Source organism: Ischnura elegans, chromosome 8 (assembly GCF_921293095.1).
Source record: "Ischnura elegans chromosome 8, ioIscEleg1.1, whole genome shotgun sequence".
NCBI lineage: Eukaryota > Metazoa > Arthropoda > Insecta > Odonata > Coenagrionidae > Ischnura > Ischnura elegans.
In genome coordinates this window covers 20213217-20240739 of record NC_060253.1, presented here as the reverse complement: position 1 = coordinate 20240739, position 27523 = coordinate 20213217, and the positions used below count along the sequence as shown (strand labels likewise).

At 39.0% G+C, this 27523-nt stretch overlaps 1 protein-coding gene and 1 long non-coding RNA gene across 3 annotated transcripts in view; both read left to right on the top strand.

Moving 5' to 3' along the window:
• Positions 1 to 13105: 13105 nt before the first annotated feature.
• LOC124164544 lies at positions 13106 to 15828 on the top strand. The gene is made up of 4 exons (XR_006866060.1): positions 13106 to 13359; positions 13479 to 13674; positions 13789 to 13870; positions 14139 to 15828. It is a non-coding gene; the product is annotated as an uncharacterized LOC124164544 (long non-coding RNA).
• Positions 15829 to 16026: 198 nt separating this feature from the next.
• The window catches only part of LOC124164543 (protein cueball), a 55701-nt gene continuing 44204 nt past the window's right edge, over positions 16027 to 27523 (top strand). Inside the window, exon 1 of one of the 2 annotated variants that reach the window (XR_006866059.1) lies at positions 16027 to 16227. Coding sequence is in view for 1 of the 2 variants with exons in the window: in XM_046541909.1 (XP_046397865.1) it covers positions 16170 to 16227 (58 nt within the window). In the remaining variant the exon portion in view is untranslated. The remainder of the gene's footprint in view (positions 16228 to 27523) is intronic. The other variant, XM_046541909.1, reaches the window with a different exon arrangement.

The following is a 27523-nucleotide window of genomic DNA, read 5'->3' as shown; positions in this document are numbered from 1 at the left end:
TACACTGCTTTCCATGTAATCTTTTACCCTTAAGTCCTAGTCCTACGCTCCTGTTAATCACTTCCCTCCACCTACCCTATTCTGAGCATTTCAGGACATAACTTTGTGCTCATATGTAAGATTTTACACTTACAAAATAAGGTGGGATGACACCAAAGTTTTATGGTGTTCAAATCAATTCTGGGATCGTTAAACTAAAGAGGCTACTGAAATAAGACTTGAGGATAAAAACGTCAACAGAGACACCGGATATTCGATCAGCAGCTCTTGGAATAGAACTCTTTAAAAAATTGTGCTTCCCAGAGATACGTGTACGCTGGTCCACGGTCCTCCGCGAAAACAATCGGGACTCAACCGATCCGGCCCCTCCTAATGCTGAGCTTTAACAGTCACTTCAAATATTTTGTCAGTAGCCGTGAGATTGGGTAACGAGTCGGTACCCGAAACATTGGCAGTCTTACATAATCTTACCCGCACGGTATACCGAGAAGAGTTTATACACTTGGTGCTCATAATTTAATGATGACGACAAAAGGTCATAGAGATAAGAAAACAATTCATCCGTTGCTAAATGAGAGAATGCCTCTTACTTTTAATGAAGGATAGACGTTGACTGCAGCAGAGAAGTCAACAGTGGAACCTTTAAGAATGTGATGCGACCACAGAATGGTGAAAATTAGTTTCATAAGAATAGAAAGCAATAAGGAAGTTCTCAGATGAGTGAGAAAAGACTTCAAAGGAGGATACAGTGGATTTCTTGATGGACATCTCAAGACATGATGAACTATGTGACAATCATAGGTACAGATTTTTCCTACCCACTGGGATTTTTCTATGTTACATTAGATTAATTATTATAGTAAAATGACCTCACTTTTTTATTCACCACCAGGGGCGGGCTGGGGTGTTTGGGGGCCCTTGGCTGAAGCTCATGATGGGGGCCCGAATACTGCTGTAGTTGGGGAGGCTCCTCCGCAAAATTTTTGGAAATTGTATGCCTAGGAAATAGATTTTGACAGTATTCTGGCTCTTAAAAACTAGATGGACGTTAATAAAAAAGGGTAATTTCCTAAGAAAAAATACTAAGAAAAGTGAGAATGTCAAAGCTTATAAAACTTAATAATTTACTAATGCTCCCTTATCAATATGTGAATTTGTTCCTTGAAACTGCACTGAAATCTAAAAAACCTCGAAAATAACATTTTCAAATAACTGTTTCAAAAAAGCATTAGGTTCCCTTTTATCAACAAACCAATCTCAGGATTTATGAGTGATGATCACAAAGAGGCACCTTTTACATACTTAATTTCTAATATACACAGGATTGGTAATTGAGTTCCTTGTATGAATAGAGGAGAGAGGATATGTAGCAATTGTGAAGTAAGAAAAAAAACTCACTTTGAAATTAGCATTTACCAAGTGAAACGCCTTTGAATTCCACCCTGCCCATCCCAATATCATAACACAAAAGTCATGTGATAATAACAAATTTTAAGACAAACATTACATACAGGGCCCAAGAGCATAATGCAAAATATTGAAAAACTTTGCAAAAAAGCCAAGAATAAAGGCAGTGGATATTTTTTGAAACCTTTACATTCAGAGACGGATGTCAGCACTGGAAAGAACAAATTGCAAATTACTTAAGCGCACCCAAAAAATACATTCTGGCTCAAAACCAGGCATGAAAAAAATAACGATAATACTATACCACTGATGACATCTTATGATGTCACCTGCCACCAATGGAAGAAACTCAAGACATCTGAAGATGCCACCTGCATGGAGTGTCTTAGTTCAATCAGAATATATGATGTATTACAATATGAAATATTAAAAATTGTCTGAAAGCCCTAGATATTAAAAAAGGGACCATAAATTCCTTCTCTTCCCTAATGTGCAATAATTTAATAATGAAATAAGAATGAATGTTTGCTTATCTGGTTTTTCTTTTGAGCCTTCTTCTTCACTAACATCAGCTATTAAAAATATGCCTCTAATTATGCTGTTTGTGACAGCAACTCACTTTCTTTTTTTCTTTGGTTTTACTATACTTGTCACCTCTGAGTCATTTTCTGCCATTCATAATTTGAAACAGATAAAAATGCAGCTCAAGATGTACTTAGCAGTGTGGCCTTGACAGGATGCTAGTGCAAAAACAGTTTGCCATAATGCTTTTGTGCCCCTGACTCCACACCCATGAGTGATGTTAATTCATGGGTCGCATCTTATAATGCAGAAAATAACTTGGTATATACTATACAGTGTCTGTGTAACTTATATATACACTTATATAAAAAAGTTATACTTATGGATGATTTATTTTAACCAACTTCTCAAATTTTACTGCCTGGGGCACGTGCCCCAAAGCTCAACCCAAGTTTCCTGCTTGGTGATCATAATCTCGTGATGATGAATTGCCATCTGAACCTCAAGAAATCAAAGAATTAAGTGAAGAACTCATTGCAATTAGAGACACTAAAGGAGGCAAAAAATCAAAATGCAATTCAAGAAATAGTGGAGAAAGAGATTGATAAATCAGTGGAGAATAGTAGGAAAATATATCAAAAGTAGGCATCAGGAGGCCACTGGGAACGTTCAACAGAAAAGAAAATTTGTTAAGAAAAAGCCGTGGAGACCTAGACCTTATAGACGGATGGAGGAAGGTTAAGAATGCAAAAACTGAGGAAACTCAGGCTTGCTACAAGAGAATAAGTAACGACATTTGTCACAAAGCAAGGAAAGCTAGAGACATGTGGATGATGAACCTATATGGAGATGTGCAAAATAACCTCAAACGTGGGAAAGTGGAAGCAACCTATACAATAGAGAACTATTTCAAGGAATGGAGTATAAGATGTAATACCACACAGGACAAATATGGAAATATTTTGATTGAAAATGAGGGCGAAGTGAAGAGATGGAAAGGAAAGGTACCTTGAGGAGTTAAATATAAAATGAAAGCAAAATCAGCTCCAAATTTATCATGAAGAGGAAAGTGAAGTAGAAAAGGATGACATTGGAGCCAGCATCTTAAAATCAGAATTTGTTGCTGCGTTAAGAGACCTGAAAAAGAATAAGGCTCCAGGAATAGATGATATTCAAGCAGAGTTATTCTTAAATGCAAGAGATAAGACTTTAACTTAACTGCATAAAACTATCTTCTATATAAAACTATAACTGTATAAAACTATCTATAATGTGTACTCAACAGGAGATTTACCTAGTGACTTTAAGAAGAACATCTTCTTTCCCATTCCCAGAAAGAGGAGAGCAGAGACGTGCAAATATTTTAGGACCATAAGCCTGATGACACATGCATATCCAAGACTCATTTACAAGAATTATTTACAGGAGAATAAAACTAAGAGCAGAAAAATTCTTTGATGAGACCAATTACGATTTATGAAATGCAGGGGCACAAGAGAAATGATTTTGGTTCTTAGGCTGCTCTTAGAGAAGAGAAAGAAGAACAAACCAACTTTCATGGCATTTGTTGATTTAGAGAAGACATTTGGTAATGTGCAATGGAATTCAGGGCTTAGAATTCTGAAAAGAATTGGAGTGTACTAAAATGATTATACAATTGTGCAAAGGCAGCCATAGCCAAGACAGAGAATGATTTGAAAAAGATTTTGACCATGTGGGAAGGACAATAGTCAGATATGAGCTGATAATAAAACAAGAAGATTAAGATATTAGTATGCAACCAACGACCAGGATAGTTGGAAAAAAATTTAACAAGGGAAACAAAGGCTTGAAGAGGTGAAAGAGTTTTGTCACCTAGGAAGCCGAATTACCAACTATGGACAATGTCAGAAAGAAATAGTCAGTAGAGTAACACAGTTTAGGAGGGATTTCTACAAAAAGAAGACTCTACAGCTGAAAATACAAGTATAGAAGTGAGGAAACTATGCATCAAATGCTACACTTGGAGTATGTCTCTCTATAGGAGCGAAGCTTGCACGTTATCAGCAGCAGAGAGAGAGTGGAAGTAATCACAATGCGGTGCTTCCAAAGAATGATGATGATAAAATGGATCGACTGAGTAATTTATAAGGAATTTCTAAGAAGAGAGGGAGAAAAGTGAAGTCTCTAAACACCATAAGGTAGGCTGTCCCAAAAAAACTTTTTTATTTATTTCAAAATCGTCAATCGGGTTTTGATGACCCTCAGGTATACAAGGATAGGAAAAAAAAGTTTTATGAAAAATTTTAAATAATTTGTTAGCGGGAGAAAGAGAACGATAAAGAGGTTCTGCTGAAGGAGCGACCATAAGTGAGGAGGATGGGGAGGAGAGGGAGACGGCCTCAGCCGTGGTGGCCCTAATCACGGAATTCAATAGCATTATTATTAACGATGAACAAAAGCAATATTTGCTGCAGATTGTTTCCCAATTTCGAAAAATGATACATGAGGGTATGAAGAAGGAGATGAACTGAAACCTGGCTTTGTTGAATAATTTTCTCCGTAAGTCAACACATTTGTATCGATTTTCCAAAATAAAGTTAAGATAGATTACCATACGTGCGACATGATTGGCCCACAAAATGAGTTTAAAATCTGAATTTGAGAGAGAGAGAGAGAGTCATTGAAGCATGTGAACATGGCGGGCAACCGCAGGTGAGGAGGATGGGAAGGGGAGGGAGGGGAGGGAGACGGCCTCAGCCACCTGTTGCGCCGTGTCGCGTGATCCGCATCGCTTAGCTCCACTCTTGGTGCCAGACTGCAAGGGCCGTAAAGCCTAAACGGTGAAAGCAACAAAGAAACCGAAAAATTTTTGAAAAACAATTGTGGAAGGACAGACGGAAGGGAAGAAGGGTAAGGGATGACCCCACACGAGTTACCTATATAGGATAGGTTATAAAGAGTTTAAAACAGAAGAAATACGCCTCTATGAAAAGGCTAGTTGATTGGAGAAAGGAATGTGGAATTGCATCAAATCAATCTAAGGAATGTCAAGTTACGATGATGAACTACAGCAATGTGATTGGCAGTTCCATATCCACATTCTGAGAATAAATTGTGCAAATTTTATGCAATATGCAGCATGACACTTCATCAATATTCTTCCCAATTAGGCAGATGAATTGACAACTATCTGGCTGGTATGCCTCTTCTTTTTTCTCACACATACTAATAGTTCTTAGAAGTCACTTGAGATGGATCAATAATGATGTGGACAGGGGCAAGATCAATGCCCAGTCTGGTTCAGTCATTTATAACAAGAGAACTTAATGATATTTTGCATCTAAATATCTACTATAATAATTATTATATGTCCTTATATAATAATTATTATAGTAGTTATTTAGATGCAAGGATATATAATAATTATTATAGTAGTAATTATATTAGGAGTAGTATAAAGGCCTGCTGCCACTATAAACTCATGTACGATTCTTCATTATCCTTATTTCTGGGGTGGACCTGGCCAATTCAGCACACTTCAATGTGAGCAGAAAAGAATGCCATTACCATCACTTTCAGGAAAAATTCCCTGGAAAGTAGGTGAATAATTCAGCTACTATCACAATTCCTCTCGGAGAAACTGATCATTTACTAGCATCATTTCCAAGTCATCCGTTAATGTGACATTTGAAAATAAATGAAAACCAACCCATAACCAAAGTAATGCATTATTAATGATTTATATTATATTTTTATATTTTATTATGAGGGGAGGGGGGGGAATCGAAAGTCTTTATTACACAAAATGGAAAGTTTTCAAGGACATACACGTATAAGTAATTGGTGCCTGAGAACCAACCTTGCAATGGCCCCTCATCAGGATTTGGTTATTTATTTCACCACAAAGCACTAGAAATAAATGCGATACATTCAGGATTAAATTACTAAAGAGACAATGAATGGCATATTATTATAAAATCAACCAAAGGTTAGCTGATATTAATTATACTTTCCTCACTATGGTAACTTAATTTGGAATTAAATAATTGATATTATTATCAAATACATATGATTGCGTAAGATTTAAATTTCCAAAGATTGTTACCAACAATGGTATAAAAATTAAGAAATGATTGTCACGATTGATTGGATTAGTAAATCACTCCACATCAGTGGCATAACTAGGAATATGCTTTGGGGGGGGGGGATGAGAGCAGGGACGCCGACTTATAAAAAATATTGGAGGGGCCCAAACCGGGGATCTTTCCCCGGAAAATGTTATAAGTAGTGAGTTTTAAGTTTTTTAAGCATTTTAGAAGAGTCGTATGATCAACATCATAACCCTTATAACTAGAATCTCGATATCTGGACACTCGGTGGAAAATCGACAAGCCTGACACATTTTATCCTCACACCCATAACGAATTTTTCTCAAGCCCCATGGAGTCGGCGCCACTGGATGAGAGGGCCTGGGGGTTAAGCCCTTCCATACAAATCCGGGAAATATCCGGGAAAATTAAATAAAAATATATATGCCTGGAAATACAATTTTCATCGTTTTGAAACTTAAAATTTGGATTTCATTATAAAGTTAGGATAAAATTTATTATATGGCAAAACTAGACAATAGTTTTTAATAATTTTTTTATTAATCTAAGGCTTTGAAGGGGGATCTATCCCCTAATCTCCCCTATAGTTATGCCACTGCTATACATTATGATTAAAATGGACTTGAGAATAAACTAAAATGGTTAAGTTCAGCACAATTTTATTTACAAAGTAAGCACCTAGTTTTGACACTACGAGTCGAAACCGGGTCAGAACTTTGTAAATAAAATTTTGTGGAACTTTACCATTTTAGTTTATTCTCATGGGCATAAAACATTTCCACCAGATATCGCCGGACACTGTGAATTAAAACCGACTTGATGACCATATCCTCATTCCTGCATGTAATGTAGATGACCCATTAAATTAGGTCACACATAGGTAGGTATTCCTATGGAAACGAATCCACATAGCACAAAATATCTACTAGGTGTCAACAAAATATCTACAACCTCTTCAGAGAATATCTAGAAAATATCTGAATGTCCACTTTTCTGATATCTACAAGATATTTTCCAGACATTCATATTCAAATTGGACCCACTGGTAAAATTCATGATAAATGACTCGAGCATAATATGTTTTGGCATAACAAGAGTTTACTTTTTAACTGACAGCCTGCCGCTGGAGCAGGAGGTGATGGTAAGGATTCTTCCCGATTATTGGAACCTCTCTGTCTTTCACTTCTTCTAATTGGGACTTCCTCCTCCAATTCTAAATTTGAAGTTTCCAAAGCAGCTTACAATTTCCTTTTAGCATCCCTAAAGGAGTCTGCATCATCATCAATGGATTTTTATTCAGTTTATTGCAGTACATAGGTCTTGAAGAATTTTTAATGAAAGTTTTTGCCAACGTACGTATTAAAACATCTTCATCAGGGCTATGAATTAATATGGGTAAACTACTGTGATTCATGAAATGTAAAGGCAATGTTTGTTACAATAGTAAAAGAATTTAGTTGCTAATTATAGTTAAAAAGAAGAGACTAGAATTTTGATGTACCTTTTATTCAACTGAATTGGATTTGTTTCTTGATGGTAACTAAGCTAGCTTCAGCTGAGGCAGTTCATACAGTAACCTATCAATTTTGATTAATTATATAATAATAAATTTTGCTTTAACTGTCGATGTTTGCTCTTTTATCAAAAAATGATTTTTTTCAAATATGCAGTATTTATTGAAATAATCTTTTTGTTAAATAACTTTCAGTAACAAAAATTCTGGTATTTTTGAAGGCTAAGCATTAGCCATACTTTTATAGAATAGATGTATTCGAGACATCTAGTACATATTAAAAAAAAAAACAAACTATCGCAACTATGAATCGCTTTTAGGGCCGCTATACACGGTGAATGATTTCATTCGCATGATCATTCAGCATGATCATTCACCGTGTATGACGGAACAATTCGCGAATGAACCTTCATGCGCATGATCATTCGGTGAAAATTAGAACATTTGCTATTTTGCTAGCATGATCCTGTGAATGATCACGTGATCATTCAGCATGATCATTCGCATAATAATTCACCGTGTATAGTGGCCTTCATAAACATTTTCCAGAAGAGTTGCCTTTGCTTTTTTAGTGCACATGTATACAATGACTTTCTCTATCCCTATTAACAAAGCATAGCGGTAACACTTTTTTTTTCAAGATTTAGGTGTTTTTGGCTTATTTCCCTGAACATACACATAAAGAGTCTCTGCTCAAAACTGACATAGTCCAGACATCTCGTGGATATTTAAGATATCCAACACATTGTAGACATTCTATAGATCATCATCATCACTGGTCAACAATCCTAGGATTGGTTTGACGCAGCTCTCCACTCAGTTCTCCTATCAGCTAATCTTTTCACACCTACGTAATTCTTCTCTTTCACATCTCTCTTTACTAGTTCCATATATTTTGTCCGAGGTCTTCCTTTTCCATTCTTGCCTTCCACTTGCCCTTCGACGATTGTCTTCATCAGGCCATCATGTCTCAAGATGTGGCCTATAAGGTTGTTCCGTCTTCTTATTAAGGTTTTCATGAGGCTTCTCTTCTCTCCTACCCTTCTTAGGACTTCCTCGTTACTAACTCGGTCAATCCATTTGATTTTCATCATTCTTCTGTAGCACCACATTTCAAAGGCCTCTATCCTTGCTTTCTCCGCTGCGGTCATTGTCCATGCCTCACTTCCGTATAGGAGCATACTCCAAGTGTAGGTTCTTATTTGTTTCTTTACTTCCATATTTAAGTTTCCCGCTGTAAGCAGGTCTCTCTTTTGGTGGAATGCTCTCTTCGCCTGGGCTATTCTGCTGATAATTTCTTTCTTGCTTCTCCCGTCACTTGCTTCCCAAATAACAGAATTCATCCACCTCTATCAGTTTTTGCCTCCCTATTTTAATGTTGGTCTTGACTTCTTCTCTTCTGCTGCATACTAAGATCTTGGTTTTCTTCGTGCTTATTTTCAGTTGATATCTACTCATTACCCTACCCATATTAGCCAGAATATTTTTCAAATCCTTCTCTGTTTCTGCTATAACGGCTATGTCATCGGCAAATCTTAGCATGCTAATTTTTTCTCCATGGATATTCATTCCCAATTCCTTTTCTTTGATTTCATTAATGGCTTTCTCAATGTAAACGTTGAAAATTACGGGTGACAATGTACAGCCTTGTCGCACTCCTTTCTTAATTCTTGCTTCTTCACAGCTGGGCCCTGATTTTATCACGGCTACTTGGTTTTTGTATAAACTGTGGATTATTCTTCTGTCATTATAAAGAACCCCAATTTCCTTTAGGATTCCAAGCATTGTGCTCCAATCCACGTTGTCAAATGCTTTCTCTAAGTCCACAAACGCAACGAATGTTGGCTTGTTCTTTTCCATTCTCTTTTCTATGAGCAGTCTTAGGGCCAATATTGCTTCCCTTGTGCCTTTGTTTTTTCTGAATCCAAACTGGTCCTCATCCAAGTACTCTTCTGCTTTTCGTTCTATTCTTCTATAGATGATCCTTGTCAGTATCTTTGATGCATGTGTAGTAAGGCTTATGGTCCTAAAATCTTCGCACTTCTCCGCTCGTTTCTTCTTAGGAATAGGGATTATAATGTTCCTCTCGAAATCCTTTGGTATCTCACCTGTCGTATACATTTCACTAATGATTTTGTATAGCTGGTTCAACATCTTCTCTCCTGGATTTTTAATTAGCTCTGCAGGAATGTCATCAATTCCAGATGCTTTATTTATCCTGAGGTCTCTTACAGCCGCATCAAATTCCCATCTTAAAATTGGGGCTCCCATGTCATCGGTATCCACTTCCCTCTCGTTTTCGATAGCATTCGTTCTGAGGCGACTTCCTTTGTACAGATCTTCCAGATATTCCTTCCATCTCTTCCCTTTTTCTTCGTTTTTAATCAATAGTTCTCCGTTTTTGTCACTTAGGGTATTACATCTTACGCCCCTTTCCTTCAAGTGGTTCCTCACTATCCTATAAGCTGCCTCTACTTTTCCATGTTTAAGATTGTTTTGAACGTCTTCGCAAATGCTTTTCATCCACGTTTCTCTAGCCTTCCGCGCTTTACGACATATTTCGTTCCTTATTCTCTTGTAACGATTCTGTCCTTCCTCTGTTTTCGCAGCCTTGTATTTTCTTCTTTCTTCAATGAGATCTAATACTTCCTGCGTGATCCATGGTTTTTTCATAACGACTCTTCTTTTACCAAGAACTTCCTCAGCTGCCGCCTGCAGACCACTTCTAATAGTTTTCCAACTCTCTTCCATTGGTTTGTTGGTCGTATCCTCCCCTATTTTATCTTCTACAGCCTCTTTAAAAGCCAGTTGATGCTGAACCTGCCTTAATTTTTCAACCTGCCATATATTTTTCACGGCTTTCTTCAACTTTTTAAATTTAAGGTGGCATTTCATCATAACTAAGTTATGGTCACTATCGATATCTGCCCCTGGATAACTTTTGCAGTCCTTCACCTGGTTCCTGAATCTTTGTTTCACTAGAATGTAGTCGATTTGGAATCTTCTACGGTCTCCTGGCATCTTCCACGAGTATCTTCTTCGCAGGGGATTTTTGAATAAAGTGTTGGCAACCACTAGCCTGTGCTCCGTGCAGAATTCAAGTAGCCTTTCTCCTCATTCATTTCGGTTACCCAACCCATATTTTCCAGTTATTATTCCGTCTTGACCTTCGCCGACGACGGCGTTCCAGTCACCTAAAATAATAAGATTTTCTTCCCCTCTTACCTGCTTGATAACTTCCGCTATATCTTGGTAGAGATCTTCTACTTCTTCGTCTTCATAATCTGACGTAGGCATGTAAACCTGTACCACTACAGTAGCTACGGGTTTAGTATCTATCTTCACCATTACTATCCTTTCATTAAACTGCAGGTAGCTTTTAACACGCATCCCGGCGCTCTTTCTAAGCATTATGCCTACTCCAGCATTACCATTTAACGATCCCGTGTGTATCATTCTGTAGCTTCCACTCCAAAAGTCTCCTTCCTGGGGCCACTTCATTTCGCTGATGCCTAATACATCGAGGTTCATTCTTCGCATCTCCACCTTCAAGTTCTCTAGCTTACCGCAGGTACGAAGTGATCTGACATTCCATGTTCCTATCCGTAACATTCTATCTCGTTTGACCGATGTACCCTCTCGAGTAGTCCCCGCCCGGAGATCCGAATGGGGGACTAGTTTACCTCCGGAATATTTTACCCGAGAGAATTCCATCATGTCATTATATAAATTGAGTGGAGTAGCTGTGACTCCTCGGGATGATAATGTGGTGGTTTCCCTTTGCCTTCCACATCGCAGTACTACAGCCGTTAAAGTAAATGTTACCACGCCCGTAGTGGAATGTGTGTCGCTGTACCGACCAGTATGGTCTCCACCTTCGCACATGTGAAGAAGAGCTGCTGCCCTCTCCCCGGGTGATGAGAGGCATAATTGTTGGCGGCCCCCAGTCGCCAAGTCACGGCAGTGGCGGATACAGATGGGGGGCGCAGGGGGCGCGCGCCCCCCCCTTGCGGGTCCGCCTATATTGCCGAACATTGCAAAACCACAATTGTAACTTTTTATATCATAAGATAGCATTGTGTTTTACATGTTTATAATCACTTTAAATAAAATTTTCATATACTTTGCCTGTGACTTGATCATCTTTTATTACGATAAAAGTAAAGACAACTCAAGATATGTTGCGCCCCCCCCTTGAGTTTTTTCTGTATCCGCCCCTGAGTCACGGTATCTTCACAGGTTTTGGTATCTTTTAAATGGTCTACCTTACCCAAGGGTAGCCCAATACCCCCTCAGAATACCGCCGCTTTTTGTTCACGACTGCTTATTCGACGAGAGAACTCGCTTATCTCGCAGCTAACCTCTATATCTAAAGGTCGACCCACCATCCGCAACCCGGTGGACGCACTCGCTGGCTTTAAGCTCAGCCGCGAGATTCTATAGATATCTAGAAGATATTTTTAGCTATATAGGAATCACTGAAATATTTAACATAACGTCAAAGATGTTACAAAAGCTATAGTCTTTAAATACCAGAGCTTTTGTAAACATTTATCCAGTTTTAGGTGCTCTTATGGCTTTAGAGGTTAATATGGGCACCTTTCCTAAAATCATACCTAAATCATATTAAAATCTTGGCGGAAAAATAACAAGAATGACACTTAATCACACCAATTAAGTCAGTATCTGTAGTATGATAAGATATTATGCTTCACCAATATGGATACAATAATATAATGAAAAAAATCTGTATTCAACTCATGAAATCGTTACATAATATACCTTCGCCTTCCAAAATATAGGAGAAAGATCAAGCACCAAATAGCCAAATTATACCAAATAGAAAAGAAAATAAAACACATCGATCACATTGATTTATGCGACAAGAAGAAATAAACGGTTGAAAATATAACATTCAAGAGAGTATTAAGGCATAAAGAAGAACAATTTTGGAGAAGCTCCCTCCAAAGATGTATTAGAGATACGTATCAAAATAATGTGAAAATAACCTATTCATAAAATATATCAAATAATCTATTTGATAATTAAGTGTCATACCCAATTAGACAATCGACTCCGCAGCGGAAAGTACTAATATTTGCAGCACATACACCTTCCTGAAGCCTACACGGGTAGAATATTTCGCTCAATCAAAGCGTCGAAATGTATTACTTAATATACAACAATATCTTGCAACATATGAATGCTTCTTACCAGGACTTAAAAATTTCCACCATAAATCCTTTCGCACACATTTGGATTTCACGCCATTTCATACTTCGAGCACGGATGAACGCACAGTTTATCTGTTCCACTCAGTAGTTTTATTGAGAATTGCATAGGTGTCTCTACCATCGCTATACTTGCGTCTGCTTCCTGAGCATGCGGATTCTTACAGGCTTGATACCCGTATATATTACTTGAAAATGCATTATTTACATTGAAAAAAAATTTTAAATGGTGAATCGCTCTAACAATCCTGACTAAGTTACCATTGTATCAAAATTCTTCCAGTTGCCTATCGTGTGACGTCACAAGTAATGTAAAAAATACCCGATAGAGTCCGCTTCATACAGGGCGCACTCCCCTTCCCGAAGTTGCCCCCGCGACGCTAGCGCCAGGGCAGTAGGCACGTATGGAAGGGTACTACATGAGCTCTCTTGGAATTTGGAAGGAAATTTCGCGCATGCGCAGTAATACAAACAGGCAGTTCAAATTTGGGAGGCCGAGAAGGAGGGTGGTGGAACCGGCGTTAACGGTTGTTAACGGTCGCCGGCGGATTCAAGCAGGGAGAGCATCTCAGGAGGCCAGATATTTGTGAACAAGGTAAGTGATCCAGTGTATTGTTTCAATGTTAGGTTCGTTGAAATTCGGCCGTACTTTTCACTAAGCGTGAACCTAAAATATTGTCATTGAAATCTTTATTATTCATTATACCGTTTCAGACTATCACATTCGCCATCCGATTTGGAGCAGTTACATGGCTGCCGGGAGTATATGGAATTGACGAAAAGGCAGACAGTTTTCAAAAATGTCGTCAAGATCAAGTGAAGAATGCAATTTTTAATATCGGGCTTGATTTAGTGAAACTACTCCCCAGCTCTCACAAGAAGAAACCTTTAATATTACTCGGGCATTGGCGTGAGTATTATTCAGTGATTTGAATACTTCAGTTAATTATTTAGTCTGTTTGGTTTTTAGTCTGTTTTAAAAAGTGGGGAGGCCTGCTAAATTTCCATTTGCCTTTTCTCTTAGATTCCCCATTGGATGCCGCTAGAGAGGTTATAATGAAAGAAGTCCCTTCCACCTCCAGTGGGATATATACCTTCTCTCTTGCGTGAGTATTATTCAGATATTTGAATACATATGTTTATTATTGAGTCTGTTTTGTTTTTAGTTTGTGTTAAAAAGTGGGGAAGCCTGCTAAATTACAAAATGTTCTTAAAATCCATAAAATTAAATTTTTATCACACACATGCATTCAGGATTGTAATGATGAAGTAGCAATTGAACTCTGCCTCTAAATAAGACCTTTTCTCCTCATATCTATTTGATAGACAACAATGTCCCTTATTTTTATGGCAATTTCCATGCTATTTTTCCAGCTGCAAATGGAGATCTGGGAGTCGAAGCCGGGGAGACAGCTGAGCACCTATACTTCTTCGACAGGCTTTTTGATAGCATAAATGGTGATTCCCTGAAGCCACCTGCTGGGAAGCCATTACGGTGTGCAGTGTCTCCTTCATCTCAGCATGTGCAATTTTGGGGTGAGGCTCAGAAACTCCTGCAGTCAATAGTGTTCATTCATGGGCAGAAGGAGAGTAGGACTCCCTCTTTAATTAATTGGGGTAGGACTAGGAAGTAATATTAAGGCCCTTTGGCAAACTTTACACAGCATTGGATTTAAGAACCTTACCCCAAGGAATTTAAATCCAGATCCACTTGAAAATAAGTGTGGGAGCATTCGAAGCTATGGGTTTCGATATGATGCTCGAACGTGCTTCCAAGTCGTGCTTCTGCTTCCACTTTGATTTCAATTTCATTGAAAGGTTATTTGTTTTCAATATATTTCATTTTTCATAAAATAGTGGTTTTCTATTATCATTTGTATCATGAGTATATCTGTGTTTCATTTAATTTAAATTTCTAATGTAAAACAAGTGGGTCATAGATGTAGTTCACAAGTCCTACCCCAAGTAATTGTTTCATAGGATTACGATTAGGGATGTGTCGATTCTCAATACCATTGATTCCTATACTTGGTATCGGTATCGAGAATCAATAACTTTAGGCATCGACACATTCCTTAGGATTATAAATTTTGAACATGGGTGGCCAATCTAATATCATTAATAAATCTATTTTTAGTGGTGGTACTAAATTGAACCTAAAAACTGATCAATACAGAAGAATTAACTAATTTTTAAAAAACTTGTACAGATAATCAGTTATCTTTAAACATACACCTATTACTGGTGAAAATGATCGATAACCAATATAATTCACCATTTACTCGTGGTAATTGACGAGTACTGACGGATTTTGCCAGTATTTATAATTACATTTTTGTAATTAAATGGCTTACAACAGTTACATTTGTCATATAGGTTGGCCATCCCTGGTTCACTTGGTGATTTATAATGTTAGGAGTTAGTATTGGTGCTGATAACACTGAAGCCTGCATGTTGTGTTTTCACAACCACTTTGTGATGCTATTGTTATAAGCCTTCCTTCGAATGCTACTTACCTTGTAAGTTTAAAGTGTTATCAAAATACCACTTTGCAAAACTGAAATCTTCTTGTATTTAAATATCCACGCTTTGATGGCTTTCATGATAAGCCTAATTCAAAAGTATTTTTTATGAATGGTAATGAGTGTTATGATGTGACTTTCCAACACTGAAACCTCCTTGTATTTAAACATCCATATGCTTTTATGGCCTTCCATAATTATAACTGACTTTAATACGTGATATTTTATGGGTGGTATTGTAATATGTAACTTTCCTAAAGAATGTTACTAACTGTTACTTGTATTTGGTGTAGAAGTCTTATTCATATTAGCGCTTAAATTCATGATGCGCTAGGATAAAACTTAGTATTGTACTTTATGGGATGTATAATGAACTACTGTTATTCTTAAAATTTAACTCGATTTCATTGTACCGCATTTTAACTTTGCATGTGTTACGACATGATTTGGATGTTTGCTTTCATGTTTTGTGGTTTATTTCTGATATCCTGCTTGTAACTACATGATATGTGATTTTTGAGCAATAAAACAAGTACATGTTATTTTGTGTTCTCATTTTCCCTTTCGAAATACGCGGCAATTGAGGTATCCTATAAAGTAGGCATCTTGCACTACGAAAGGGGGCGGGGCTAAATCGCTCTACTGCTGATAGTTCCCTTCCGCCCACAGTGGCGCTACAAACGCTGGTCCCGTTTTTTAGTATTGAGTGTCCCATGTATGGTCCGCTTGCTCCGCCAAGAGCAGCGCGAGCACATCACTCGGACTCGGGTTGTCGGCTCAGGGGAACGTGGATCGTAACAGAAGCAGAAGGATTTTCGAAACAGTGATATTTATTTAGTGATACGTTTTTTTGTTGAGGAAAAATTACCGTCGTTTTTTCGAAATGCATACTTTGAATTTCCTGGCGCTGTGCCTTCTTCCAGTATTTTCTAACGGCTTTGGTGAGTGAGAATTGATTGTTTTTAATTTTAGGTTACCGTCTGCCTGCCATGGGGTACCGGGCATGAGTCACGTAGGCTGCTAGGGGACCCTTTCAATGGAAATGATTATATGCTGATTATCTTTGATTGCCTTGGTGTGCGTTTTTTTATCTGAAAACGTTTATTAGGGACCAAAAAAGCTCTCGTCGGCGCTGATAGCGCAAATCTTACTACGATTACGCTGTTACTTCCTTAACCTTGGACTTCATTCAGTAGCAGTGGTTCCTTGCTTAACACCGGCTGGTGGACTATTTTAATACTATATTATTGCTTGTTGCCATGTTTTCATCTAAGTTATATGAGTAGATTTTGCCTCAGCTTTTGGGCGGATTAATTGACAATTGGAACGTGGTTTAACAATTTGGTTTATTAGTTGTATTGACTCCTCCTTTCCCAGTTTTCATAAACAGCAGTTGATATTTTCTAGGTTGATTACATAGGATTTTGATTCTTGTATTAATCTTTAAGTAACCAATTGTTTGGTTCTTCCAAGAATTGGCAATTGGAGAAAATTGTGACTCTATAATTGATGCTGATGAAGTGTATCATGCATAAGTAGGCATGTTTCTTGGATTGTTCGTATTCTCCTCTTGATGGTTTCACAAGTCTGCAGCCTATTGATTCGTTAGCTACTTCACTTTCTATAACTTTCCTTTCAGTTGTAAACTATAAAAGAATGTTCAAGATGGTTCTAATGTTTCATAATGTTAAAACGATTTTCTTGATAATATTGTTGTATTGATAACCAATTTCTAACTTCGATGTCTTAAAAATTCCTTGTTTCTCTAAATTCAGCATATCCTCGGGGCAAAGGATCTAGTTTTCTGATCGGGGGCAATTAAGGTTAGCTTGAGCATATGCTCGATGGGTTGAACTGTGTTCCTCCAGCGTAGGAGATTGAGATTTGATTAAATTAACCCCAATTCTCCTGTCAATAAGGCGAACTCATCTTTCTTCTGATAGATTATACTTTAAAGATAAATTTTCCTCAATGCTTTGCATGGTCTGGTAACCCTCATTTTTCTTCAGTTTTGTTCAGCATTGACTAAATCTGTGATAGATCCAGTCTTACGTTCACCTGACAAGTAATCTTACGGCATATGAGATAGTGTTTATCCATTTAATTAAACATTGTGGGTGCAGGTATCTCTGCATTATGAGGTGGTATAACTATGTGCGAATTTTCAAACGCGGCATTTAGTCTCCCGTATTTGATGCACTAGGTGCAGTGCTCCGTTGCATTCAAATTCCCGCTGAATGTCACATGGTATTTCTCTGTACGCGGTAATGGTTTTCGTTCATGCATCGACCGGTACTCAGGCGTTGGCCTTTGGCTATTAATAACATACGAGTTGAGATATTACAACCACATTTTAATTTGCATTCTATTTGTTCCATAGTAGCATTCTTCTTAAAGCATTCTATTTATGTCAGTTGTTTCGGCATAGAGGTAGCTATTTATTAAAATCCACCTATGGCCGCGGCTATTTTTATTTAAACTTATTATTTTGATTTGTGCATCTTTGTACACAGAGTGACGAAAAAAAGCTCGTGTAATGATACCAATTTCATAGACATTTTTCATTATTGATTGATAATGTGGAGACAAATTTGACAAAAAAAATATTCAAGTAACTTTTTCCTGCTTTTTTGTGTGATACAAGTAAAAATCCATATTTGAGTGGATAGGACCCATTTAATCCTTGAAACAATTCGGTTGTTATGTTTTAGAAATAATTTTCTCTGGAGGACTCTGAAAGTGCATGAACTCTCCCTTTTATCCATGACACCATTAAAATTACAATATGTTTGCTTTTTCGGACCCAGCAATGCTGCTGCGTGAAAATGAAACTCACCATTCACGAAGCCATCAAATTTGATCGTATGTCATATATATTTGGTGACATAACCGTGGTCCTAGATGATATTCAATTCACCTAATTTGTTATAATATTCACTGTATTTTTTCATTTGACAATCCGTATATGGATTGTTTCTATGGCCTTTTACAGTATTATCCGTTGGTTGTATGGGCTAATTGTAATAATGTTGTTTCTTGTTGGTAGATTTGTTGTGAATTACCTTCTAATTTTACCGCTACACCCTTCGCTACGGTGGCGCAAATTAATGTATCGCAGTCTAAAATTATCTATCATTTGGCCAATCATCCTAAAGGAATAACTTCTTGGTTTGTGAGCTAACTTTATAGAACCTCGAATTTTAGTATAACAAATAGATTAAAACTTAGCGTATTTCTCACAACTTTTTATTTGGTGAACCCCGACCGGTTTCAACGCTCACTTGGCACGGGAATTGAATGTGTTGAGAAAAAAATGTGTGGAATTCATATAAATTTTAATCTGTTTATTTAACCACACAACTAAATTCACGTACTTGCGTATGCATTTAATCTGTTGAGACCAAAGTTCAGCCGAGCTAGGAACACATTACTATATTTGCGGACTTTCCTCCCGTTAATGTTTGGTCCTGGCGCCTAAAAAGAATCACAAAAGTCGTTCTTGTCTGCTAATCTACAGTTGTGTGAGATTTGGCTGCTCTGAAGTAACTGCCTACTGTGGACGAAAAAAACTTTTTTTTTCCTCAGCACTCTATTAGGATGCGACAAATTTCACTGAGCTTGAAATGATTGCTCATCCTTTACAATTTTCAAGTACTCTCGGTGTTGTAATGAATCTATTAAATATGCAGCGTAACGCACATCGTGAGCGCACGTCATTGTGAGGCCCCAATAGGTGAATTGGCTGCATTTAGTTAATAAAAGGTTCAACACCCTAGAGGTGGCTCGCAGGGTGTGGTGTAGATGTAGGTGAATAATTTTAATTCGATGAAATTTTAACGTAGCCGTTTGTTCAATGCTTGTTAAATGTGTAAATAGCCAAGCTTATGTGTCTTCAGACGCTCGTAATAACGACAGGGTTCGCACCGGTCGCTATATTTTTTTGGGAAATTAAAATCGGGACTTTAAGTCGGAGAGAAAACTTCGGAGGAATTTGCTCACTACAGCATAAAGGTGAAAAAGTTTTTGAATGCTAGGAGTACGGTTGCGTTGGGGAGGTGATTTTAGTATTGTTTGCGTTCAGAAAAAGAAAGGGAAGGAGGCGAAGACAAGGTCATGGCGCAATATTTAGCTGACCTGAAGGCCAAGGGTGCTAATTTAGCAAATGAGAAGGCTGGAGAAATAAGGTCAGATGATAACTAGATTGCTGAGATTATAGCTAGCCAAAGATAAGGTTCGTTTTTTGTGTTCACGATTTTTAACAATCCAAGATTTTGGCTGACTGCTTGGATTTTAAATTTTATGTTGCTTTTGTGTTTCGATCGTAATATATCACACTTCAGGAACAAATGAATTTCACGTCACGATGTAACTTTCTAGTAAGGTTGTATGTTTATGTAAGGTCAAGGAAGTAAAACAATTTCGGTCTGGTACAGGTAAATTGAAATGGGAAGTTTGTATGCACCTTAATCAAGGATTTTTACGTCCCCTATTATTTCTTATTTATGATTGATGTTTCACATTCGCTATATTCAGATTTCCTCTTAAGGCTATGTTATCGAAGCATGCACGGTTATCATCTCATGCAATTCACTTTCGCATGATAAATTCCGTTTCACCTTCTAGAAAGGGCTCCGCATATGCATCACTACTGTCATTTGTCATCGAAATCGTGTTTTTCTTTTGTCCACCCTCACAGCCATTACGAAGTGGTGTTGAATTTCTTTTCCCATGTTGAATATGCATCAATTACCCTTCCTTCGTGATTATAATCCCGGATGCCTCTCTTCCCGTTGGTCAAGTGCTGAATAAATTTTCGCGAGCTAACGGTATTTCATTTGCTTCTGTTCGACTGAGTCGCTTTGGGACCGCAAGGGGAGTTTGTAATCCGGTATGTAATTGGGATAAAGTTGGTCCTAAAAAATTGTTACCATCGTCACTCTCTTGTCCTTTGGGGATTGATTTTATCATAACTGAAGAGGTGGCCGATTTAATTGTGCCCTGGTATTTAGTTAAGCAGACCTAACCCTCCATCTCCACAAGTCTGCGTTGTTGACGGATTACTTGCGTTATTGTTATGCCACCATATGGAAATATTCAGAGTAAGCTGGGTTAAACCTGTTCCACATTGTCCTGTGTCCATTATAATATCTGGTAAAAGTATCTCCTATGAGAAGCTGGAATATTTTTACATGGGTCTACTTTGTAAACGCTGAAAATTTCTGGATGATAGCATAATTTTATTTCTTAGGGAGTGTGGTAGCGTGGTGAGTAGAGCGCAAGGCTGCTAATCGAAGGGTCCTGAGTTCTGTTCCCCGGGGAAGTCTTCGGACACACCAAAATATAATCCTGGCCCAGTGAAAGGAACGGCCCCCTTAGCCACAAATTTGTGATATTCATATGCCTCTGGCCGAATCTGTTGCGAGCTCTACCTCCACCTATACAAACCGACTTCCAGATATAATCATTGAGCGAGGGAGCATAAGTTTGAACCTATTAATCCGTCGCCAAAATGTATAGGCCGCTCGTACGGGAGGTATGTGTCCATTTAAGAACCCAATGTCGACGCCGGGTTTCTCTCCATGTTCTCTACTTAACCCTCCCCTCCCTCCTGTTCTCATATACACTTGGCTTTCGGTGCCTTCTTCTTCCTAATCCTAGCCGAGGTTCTGGGTTCAAATGAGGGCATTTGAGCGTTTATCAGGCTTTGGTTCGCCTTTGCAACGGGAAGGATAAATCTGAAGGGGACTTCATTCTGCATCTTTATTGGGAGCTTTGTGAAACCTCGCACGCTTCCGGATCAGTCGCGGTCGACCGCTTCCTCTTCTCATTATAACCGCAGCTCTGAGATGCGTGTTGATCCTTCTTGTTGTATTTTCCCTCTTATTTTTTGGCGATTTTTGGGTGTTGGCAGATCCTGGCGTGAATATGAGAGAAGAAAAAAGTCCCAACTCGCGCGTGGCTAAATTTGTCAGCGAATCGAGGTCGTTGGGTACGTTAGAATGTAGATGCGCTCAACTTAGTGTCTTTTGTAAAGTTCTTGAGGGTTTTGGTTCCGAATTATTTTTTTAAAAATTGAAAGAGACCAATAAAGTGCTCCATTTATAAAGCAGCTTCAGGGCTGATAAACCAAAACGACAATTATACAAACCATAACTAGCTAAGAAACAGTGCACGTTATAGCAGTGTGGTTTGAGTTATTATTATTTAGAGACCTAAATACACCTACTACAGGCAGAGCATTTCATTAAGCCTTTTATAATAATGTTTCGAATTAAGGTATTGTGTGTTTTGCTGTTTTAATGTTTTGTGACTATGGATTTTTTTGCATTATTTTTTTTCTTTACGGGGTGGAACTGGGAAAATAACTAAAGTAGAACTACGGGAGAGCTCCCCTATTCTCAATGTGTATCATTGACTCATCTCTGGCTTAGTTCGGGGTTAGCTCTATCCTCCCCAGTCCAAATCACCCTAAGGGTTGATTACCTTTGTGAGTTGGTTAGACATTAGGAAAACAAAATGCATGCATGGGAATTTAGGGAATACATGAATATTTGAATCGGTGCGCAATACATGGAGTAGTTAGCTTGGGTACTTGATCGAATGCTGGTCAATCCAATTGGTATGTCGGTAGTTGCGGTAGTTTTTCATTCGTCCTATTATATCTGAAAAACGAAAGCGCCTAGTATGATGCTTTATTTAATGTCAGATGACTTTTCAGATAATAAAGCATTTAACTTCTTTGCTATTTTTCTTAGTAAAAAGTTAGACATAATTTCCAAACTTAATTTTTGTCTGTTTTCTGAACGCAAGTGTGCTTGCAGAATATGTCTTAGAAAATGGGAATTGTTATCTAGGAGATGTAGGAGAATTTCTTTTCCACAATCTTGTGGAGAACAATTTTTTCATGACAATTATTGGTGTTCTCGTATTGAACTAGTGTCCTCTAATCTGTTCAGTGCACGGGAACGGTAATCGACCTTCCCTCCAATTTCTACGGTATTAGAAAGTGCTCAGAGGATATGTGGCGATTGAATTTAGGGCGAAGGATTTTCCGAGGTTGGAGTTGGTTCCATGTGGCTTAAGTTTTATGAAAGACATGGTCTTCCGTGTGACCTTCCCGTTGCGTGAATGACTTGAAAAAATGGAACGGGGTGGCGAAATATTATTGAAAGATGTTGGAGTTTTCCGTTTTATATTTTCTTTACCCTGCATTTTGGTTGGCGAAAACGAACATTTCTATTTTTCACGTTTTTTTAGTTTAGAACAAGATAAAATGTCTTCAGCTACTACAATATATTGGCATCCGAAAAAAATCGGGGAATGATATCATTGCGCTTATGAGAACAATGCTGTTTTTCAGTGTTATTATCGCACTCAACTTCTTTTCAAACATTCGGGCCATTTTTGAGGATTAAAATTTGCGGTAACTTAAAATAATCTGATTATTTTTTCCATTAAAACTATGTAGCCCTGAAATACTATATAATTGGAACTATAATTTTTTTAATAGGTACATACTATTCTTTTTCCATACTATTAGAAGTTTAGTTTTGCCTTATAATAACGGGCCTGAATTAGGGTTCACTGTATGCTATGCCAAAAATAGTTGAAAAGAGGGGTTGAGATCAATTTGAGACATTGCTGTGGAAGACCTTGCGCTTTTGCGCGAAGTGTCCACTTGATTTTATCGAAGGTTCATTGTGATTTATGCTCTACGACACCTAGGACGGCTTCATCAACGTACTTCTATTATCCACCACGGCCGCCGCGCCGGGGCTTGGAACACCATGTGAGTATTCGTGATCAGTTTGGCCTCCGGATGCGCGTGCCTGTTTCCCCCTTTCATTTGTTTTTCCCGCTTTTTTTCAATCATATGTACGGTTGGTGCCGCGGCTGAATATTAGAAAGCTTGACCCGGCGGAGGACCCGAAAATAAGTCTTGATACTAGTTCCCCGAGAAAGCCTAACATCTTATTTCGCCAAGTGTCGTGCTTGACAATTCAGACTAGACTTGTGAAACCGCAGGGAAAGTGTTGACCTCAACTCTCATGTTTGAATGAAGTGCAACGTGAAATTCGCCCATTTGTTAACCGAGAGAACCGCGAAATTTTCCGAAGGGGTCGGGGAGTCACTATTATCATAAATGGCCCGCTGATTTAAAGGTGAAGAAGCGTTGTCCTCTGTGGGTTAACCGCTTGACATCTTACGGAAGCGTTCCTTGTGCAAGGTATTGTTTTATAGCCTTTTGGACACTCTCAAGCCAAAATCCTCGGAAGTGCGAGGCGGCCCTGGTAATGCAGATGGTCCTCCTCACCCTGCTAGATTGTTACAACGCGCCTTTGCCTTAGTCTGGGGTGAGCTCTATCCACCCAAACCAAAGTTCTGGTTAAAACGCTGAGTGAGTATTGTTCAGCTGCAAGGCAGTACTACATATCGATGGCTAAGTTCTAACAAGACGTATCTCAAAATTTGGCCGGTCTGAGTTAATACTGTTAATAAAAAATAAAATTCTAGCAAAAAACAACTCTTTGTTTGTAAATGCATGCTTCTTTTTCAGTTTTATGTATTTTTTGTTTTTAATTTCAATTAAAATTATATACCTACTATGTATGTATTAGAAAAATAAATCGCATTTCTGCTCTCCTGAAAAGTTGCTATTGTTGAGATACTTGTTGTTAGAACTTTCCATCGATATGGTGGAAAAGCGTCGAACCATGTTCCCGACGACTTGCCATGACGTGGCTAGACTTAGGACCGCAGGGTCGGGCTTTCCTGGCTCCACCACACCCAACTCCACTTTCCATACGCACTCGTGTTAAGGACTAAAACTGTACTCGACCAAATGCACATTCTTGCGCCGGCAGTCGTCCCTTTTCGGGACAAGTATGTTTTCTGGAGTATGAGGGTACGTGCCTATGGAGGAATAATGTTATGTGCGCTGCACTTATGTGTAATTTCTTTGGACAGCGATATAAGGGTTATATTTTTTTGCGTAAACGCCCCAGAGTCAGAGGGTATCCTCGTATCACCCCATCCCCCACCTTCTTAAGAGATACATCATGGTTACGATCCATGAACCAATTTCCTGGGCGTGGAATTTTCTTGTTTTTGCTTGCGTGGTTACAAGGGGGTAGAAAATGTGCCAACGTTTTACTTGAAATTTACCTGAAAATGTGCCAACATTTTGGGAATCCTATTGCATGCTGGTGATTGATCACCCCCTGCCAAACACCCTAGAGGTGGCTCGCAGGGTACTATGTAGATGTGGAAAGTTCTCTAAGTTAACTATTTCGTTTGGTATGTAATATGTTTCTTTCGCAAGTTTTATCCACAAACCGGCCAGAATTCGCGATGGGAGGGGGAATATTGCTGAGTCGCGTGCGAAATCGCTCGGCCACGTGCAGTGCGGCCTTCTTATGGTCGATCCATCGCCTCCATCTGCGAATTCTGACACTTCCTTCCGCCAATGGCCTGGGACGGGTGGAGGAGTGGACGAAGGTTGGGTCGAAAGCGCGTGCGGAAACTGCCAGCTACGTGACCGGTCGCACGTCAGGAGTCGCACGGTCGAACGCACGCATAATTGATTCGTGTATTCTTTTCGTCACCCTCGAGTGAGTGGGGACGCAATTCCCTTTCTCTCATATATTGCCGCTCCCCCCGCCTTTTGAGTCAGCCGAGCACGCCGGCCGGCGGGCGGACCAAGGCCGAGGTCAAGAATCAGGGCGGCGTGTCAGAGAAAGCGCGGGAAAAAACAAATGAAGGGGGCAGGCATTGGCTCAGAGGAATTATCACGAATGTTACAATAGTGAATTCCCCAATCCGTAGCTAAGTGTGTTGCCACCTCCCTCGCATTTCAATTAGGTCATTCAAACTGGCGTCCCTGAGGGTTAAGCGATACGAATTTAAAGGAATCCGGCTGGACATTATGATCGATCAATTAAAATTATGATGAGGCGCGGTATCGCCATGAGCACTTAGACCTAAGTTGTCCGTTGTGCTATCCACCAGTGAGTGATTACTCGTCGAGCTCAATATCCTTGCTGAAGGATATCTGATCTCCGTGGGCTCCAAACTGGTGAGCACAGGTGTCTGTTACGAGTCCTCATAGCGGTGTGCCACTCGTATTGCAGAGGGGAGTTATTTTCCTCCCCTTCCTCGCATTATCTGCATCTGGCTGTGTCAGTGATCCCCTGGAGATGCAAATAGCTCATCGCATGGTAGTTTTCCATTGAGCAGGCCTACTATCGTCTTAAGTTGATATCTGTTCGTTAGAAGTCTTCTCCCCAGTCCTGATCTAAGTCCTCCAATGAGTAGTTTAGCTTGTCGTAGATTCGGTGTTTCTTGCCAGATCTTTGAGTGCTGGCCAGAGTCCCACGTTTTTATCTCGGCAATGGCTGTTGACGATTGGATATTAGGATACGAAAGAGGTTTATCCTCGTCACTGTAAGTTTCTCACGCGGAAATGCGCACTCAAGGTATATCTGTTCAGTTAACAATCCTCGACCTAACTGTAGCATTTCATCACAACAGCAACTCTCGGGAATAATGTTTTGGTGCTGCAAGATATTGATCTCTAAATGCTTCGTTGGTTTTTGATGCTGACTAATCTTTCTTACGTACTTGGGGCTGTAATATGGAGCCACGCGCCTTGAAAGAAACCCACCATCAAGGTCGGTCATGATTGTTTCCGGGCACTAATCTAGGTCGTTCTCAAGGGATTCGTCCATGGCGGAAACATTTGTTTCACGTTTTTAGCCTTTACAGGTGAAAGTCGCCTGCGTGAAGAACTTTTTTGCCTTTTGTGATTCTCATTCGGCAAGGCTTCTTAATCGATTCCGACTTGGGTATTTGCTGAATCTCTTACCTTGATGCCGGAGCGGTATACGAGGATAATATGCCTTATTTTATCTTCATATTAGTATGATAAAATTTTGTCATGAGTTACCTCATTTAGCATTTAATTACTTAAAGATTCCTCAGCGTAATACACCTATCACTTTCGCTCGATTTTATTTATTTCATGTCGTTGTGAATGAAAATGTTTGTGGCCATATGGTCTGATCAAAATTTCTCGTACCTTGAAACCCGGAGTTGCATATGTACTTCACATATGCATGATTGACGCGGGACTCGGGATGGTGTGGCGGCTTGATTATTGGCCTCCCATCTTGTGCCCCCAAATTCGAATCCGAATTCTCAGTGACTACTTTTCGCTTTGTTTAAGCCATTTCGAAGTACACCACACCGCCTATTGGATGGGACGCAAGGCTGTGGTTCCCTGGGCCCCTTTCGTTTAGAGGATGCCAGAAATGACGCTGGGTTTCTCTTCACCCTTCCTTATCCTACATTCGTGGCGAAAATGACGGACGCCGTCGGTAGGTGACGTAAGTTCTTCATAGTTCATTGTCGTTTAATAAACTTAGTTCTGGTTGATCCACCGAAGCTAAATAGAGGTGGCAACTGCTTCAAAGATGTTGTACTGATGTCCACGCTACAAGTGTGACTTTTCGTTCTCTTTTTTCCTTTGAAGTCTTTCGCATTTTTATCGTGACTCCATTTCCCGCAAATTCTGCTGTTATTCACTACGTCTTCGTCTCTTTACGATCTCAGCTTCAGTGGAAGGATCTCGACTATCTACAATTTTTGCTTTTTTTTAATTTTTCCTGCATTTAATTTATGCCTTGCCGTCATTGGGTGTCGTAATGGATAGCTGTTTCCCACTGCATTTGCCATTTTATTGCACTTACGAGAGAATCGTGTTGTTTATTTTCTATAAACAGTGCGTCAATCATATTTGAAGTTGTTGTGGCAGGTGATATTTGTTCGTTATCTTTGCTAGGAAATCAGGCTGATAAGAGGTCTGTTTTTCATGCCCTTCGTTCCGAGGCTTTATGGCTAGACGAACCAGCCTCGTACCCTAGGAATAATACTATTTAATTATTACAAACCAATTAATTGTGTTGTCTTCGAAAAAGTGCTGGAGTATTGCACATGTCTAGGGATAACTGATGGTTTTTTGGTAAATTTCCAACCGTTAAGTGATTTCGTAATAGGAAATAGTTGTAACAGGTGGTGGAAAGTAAGTAGTGGTGTAAGTCATATGACTCGCTAGTTGATATTTTAACTATCGTATCTCATTGTCGATGTAATAATATTTCATGTCCCGAAAGGAGCTCCGTGAGATGGGATTGAAAAAGTAAAATTACTTCTGTTAAGGAAAATAATCTGCAATGCAAA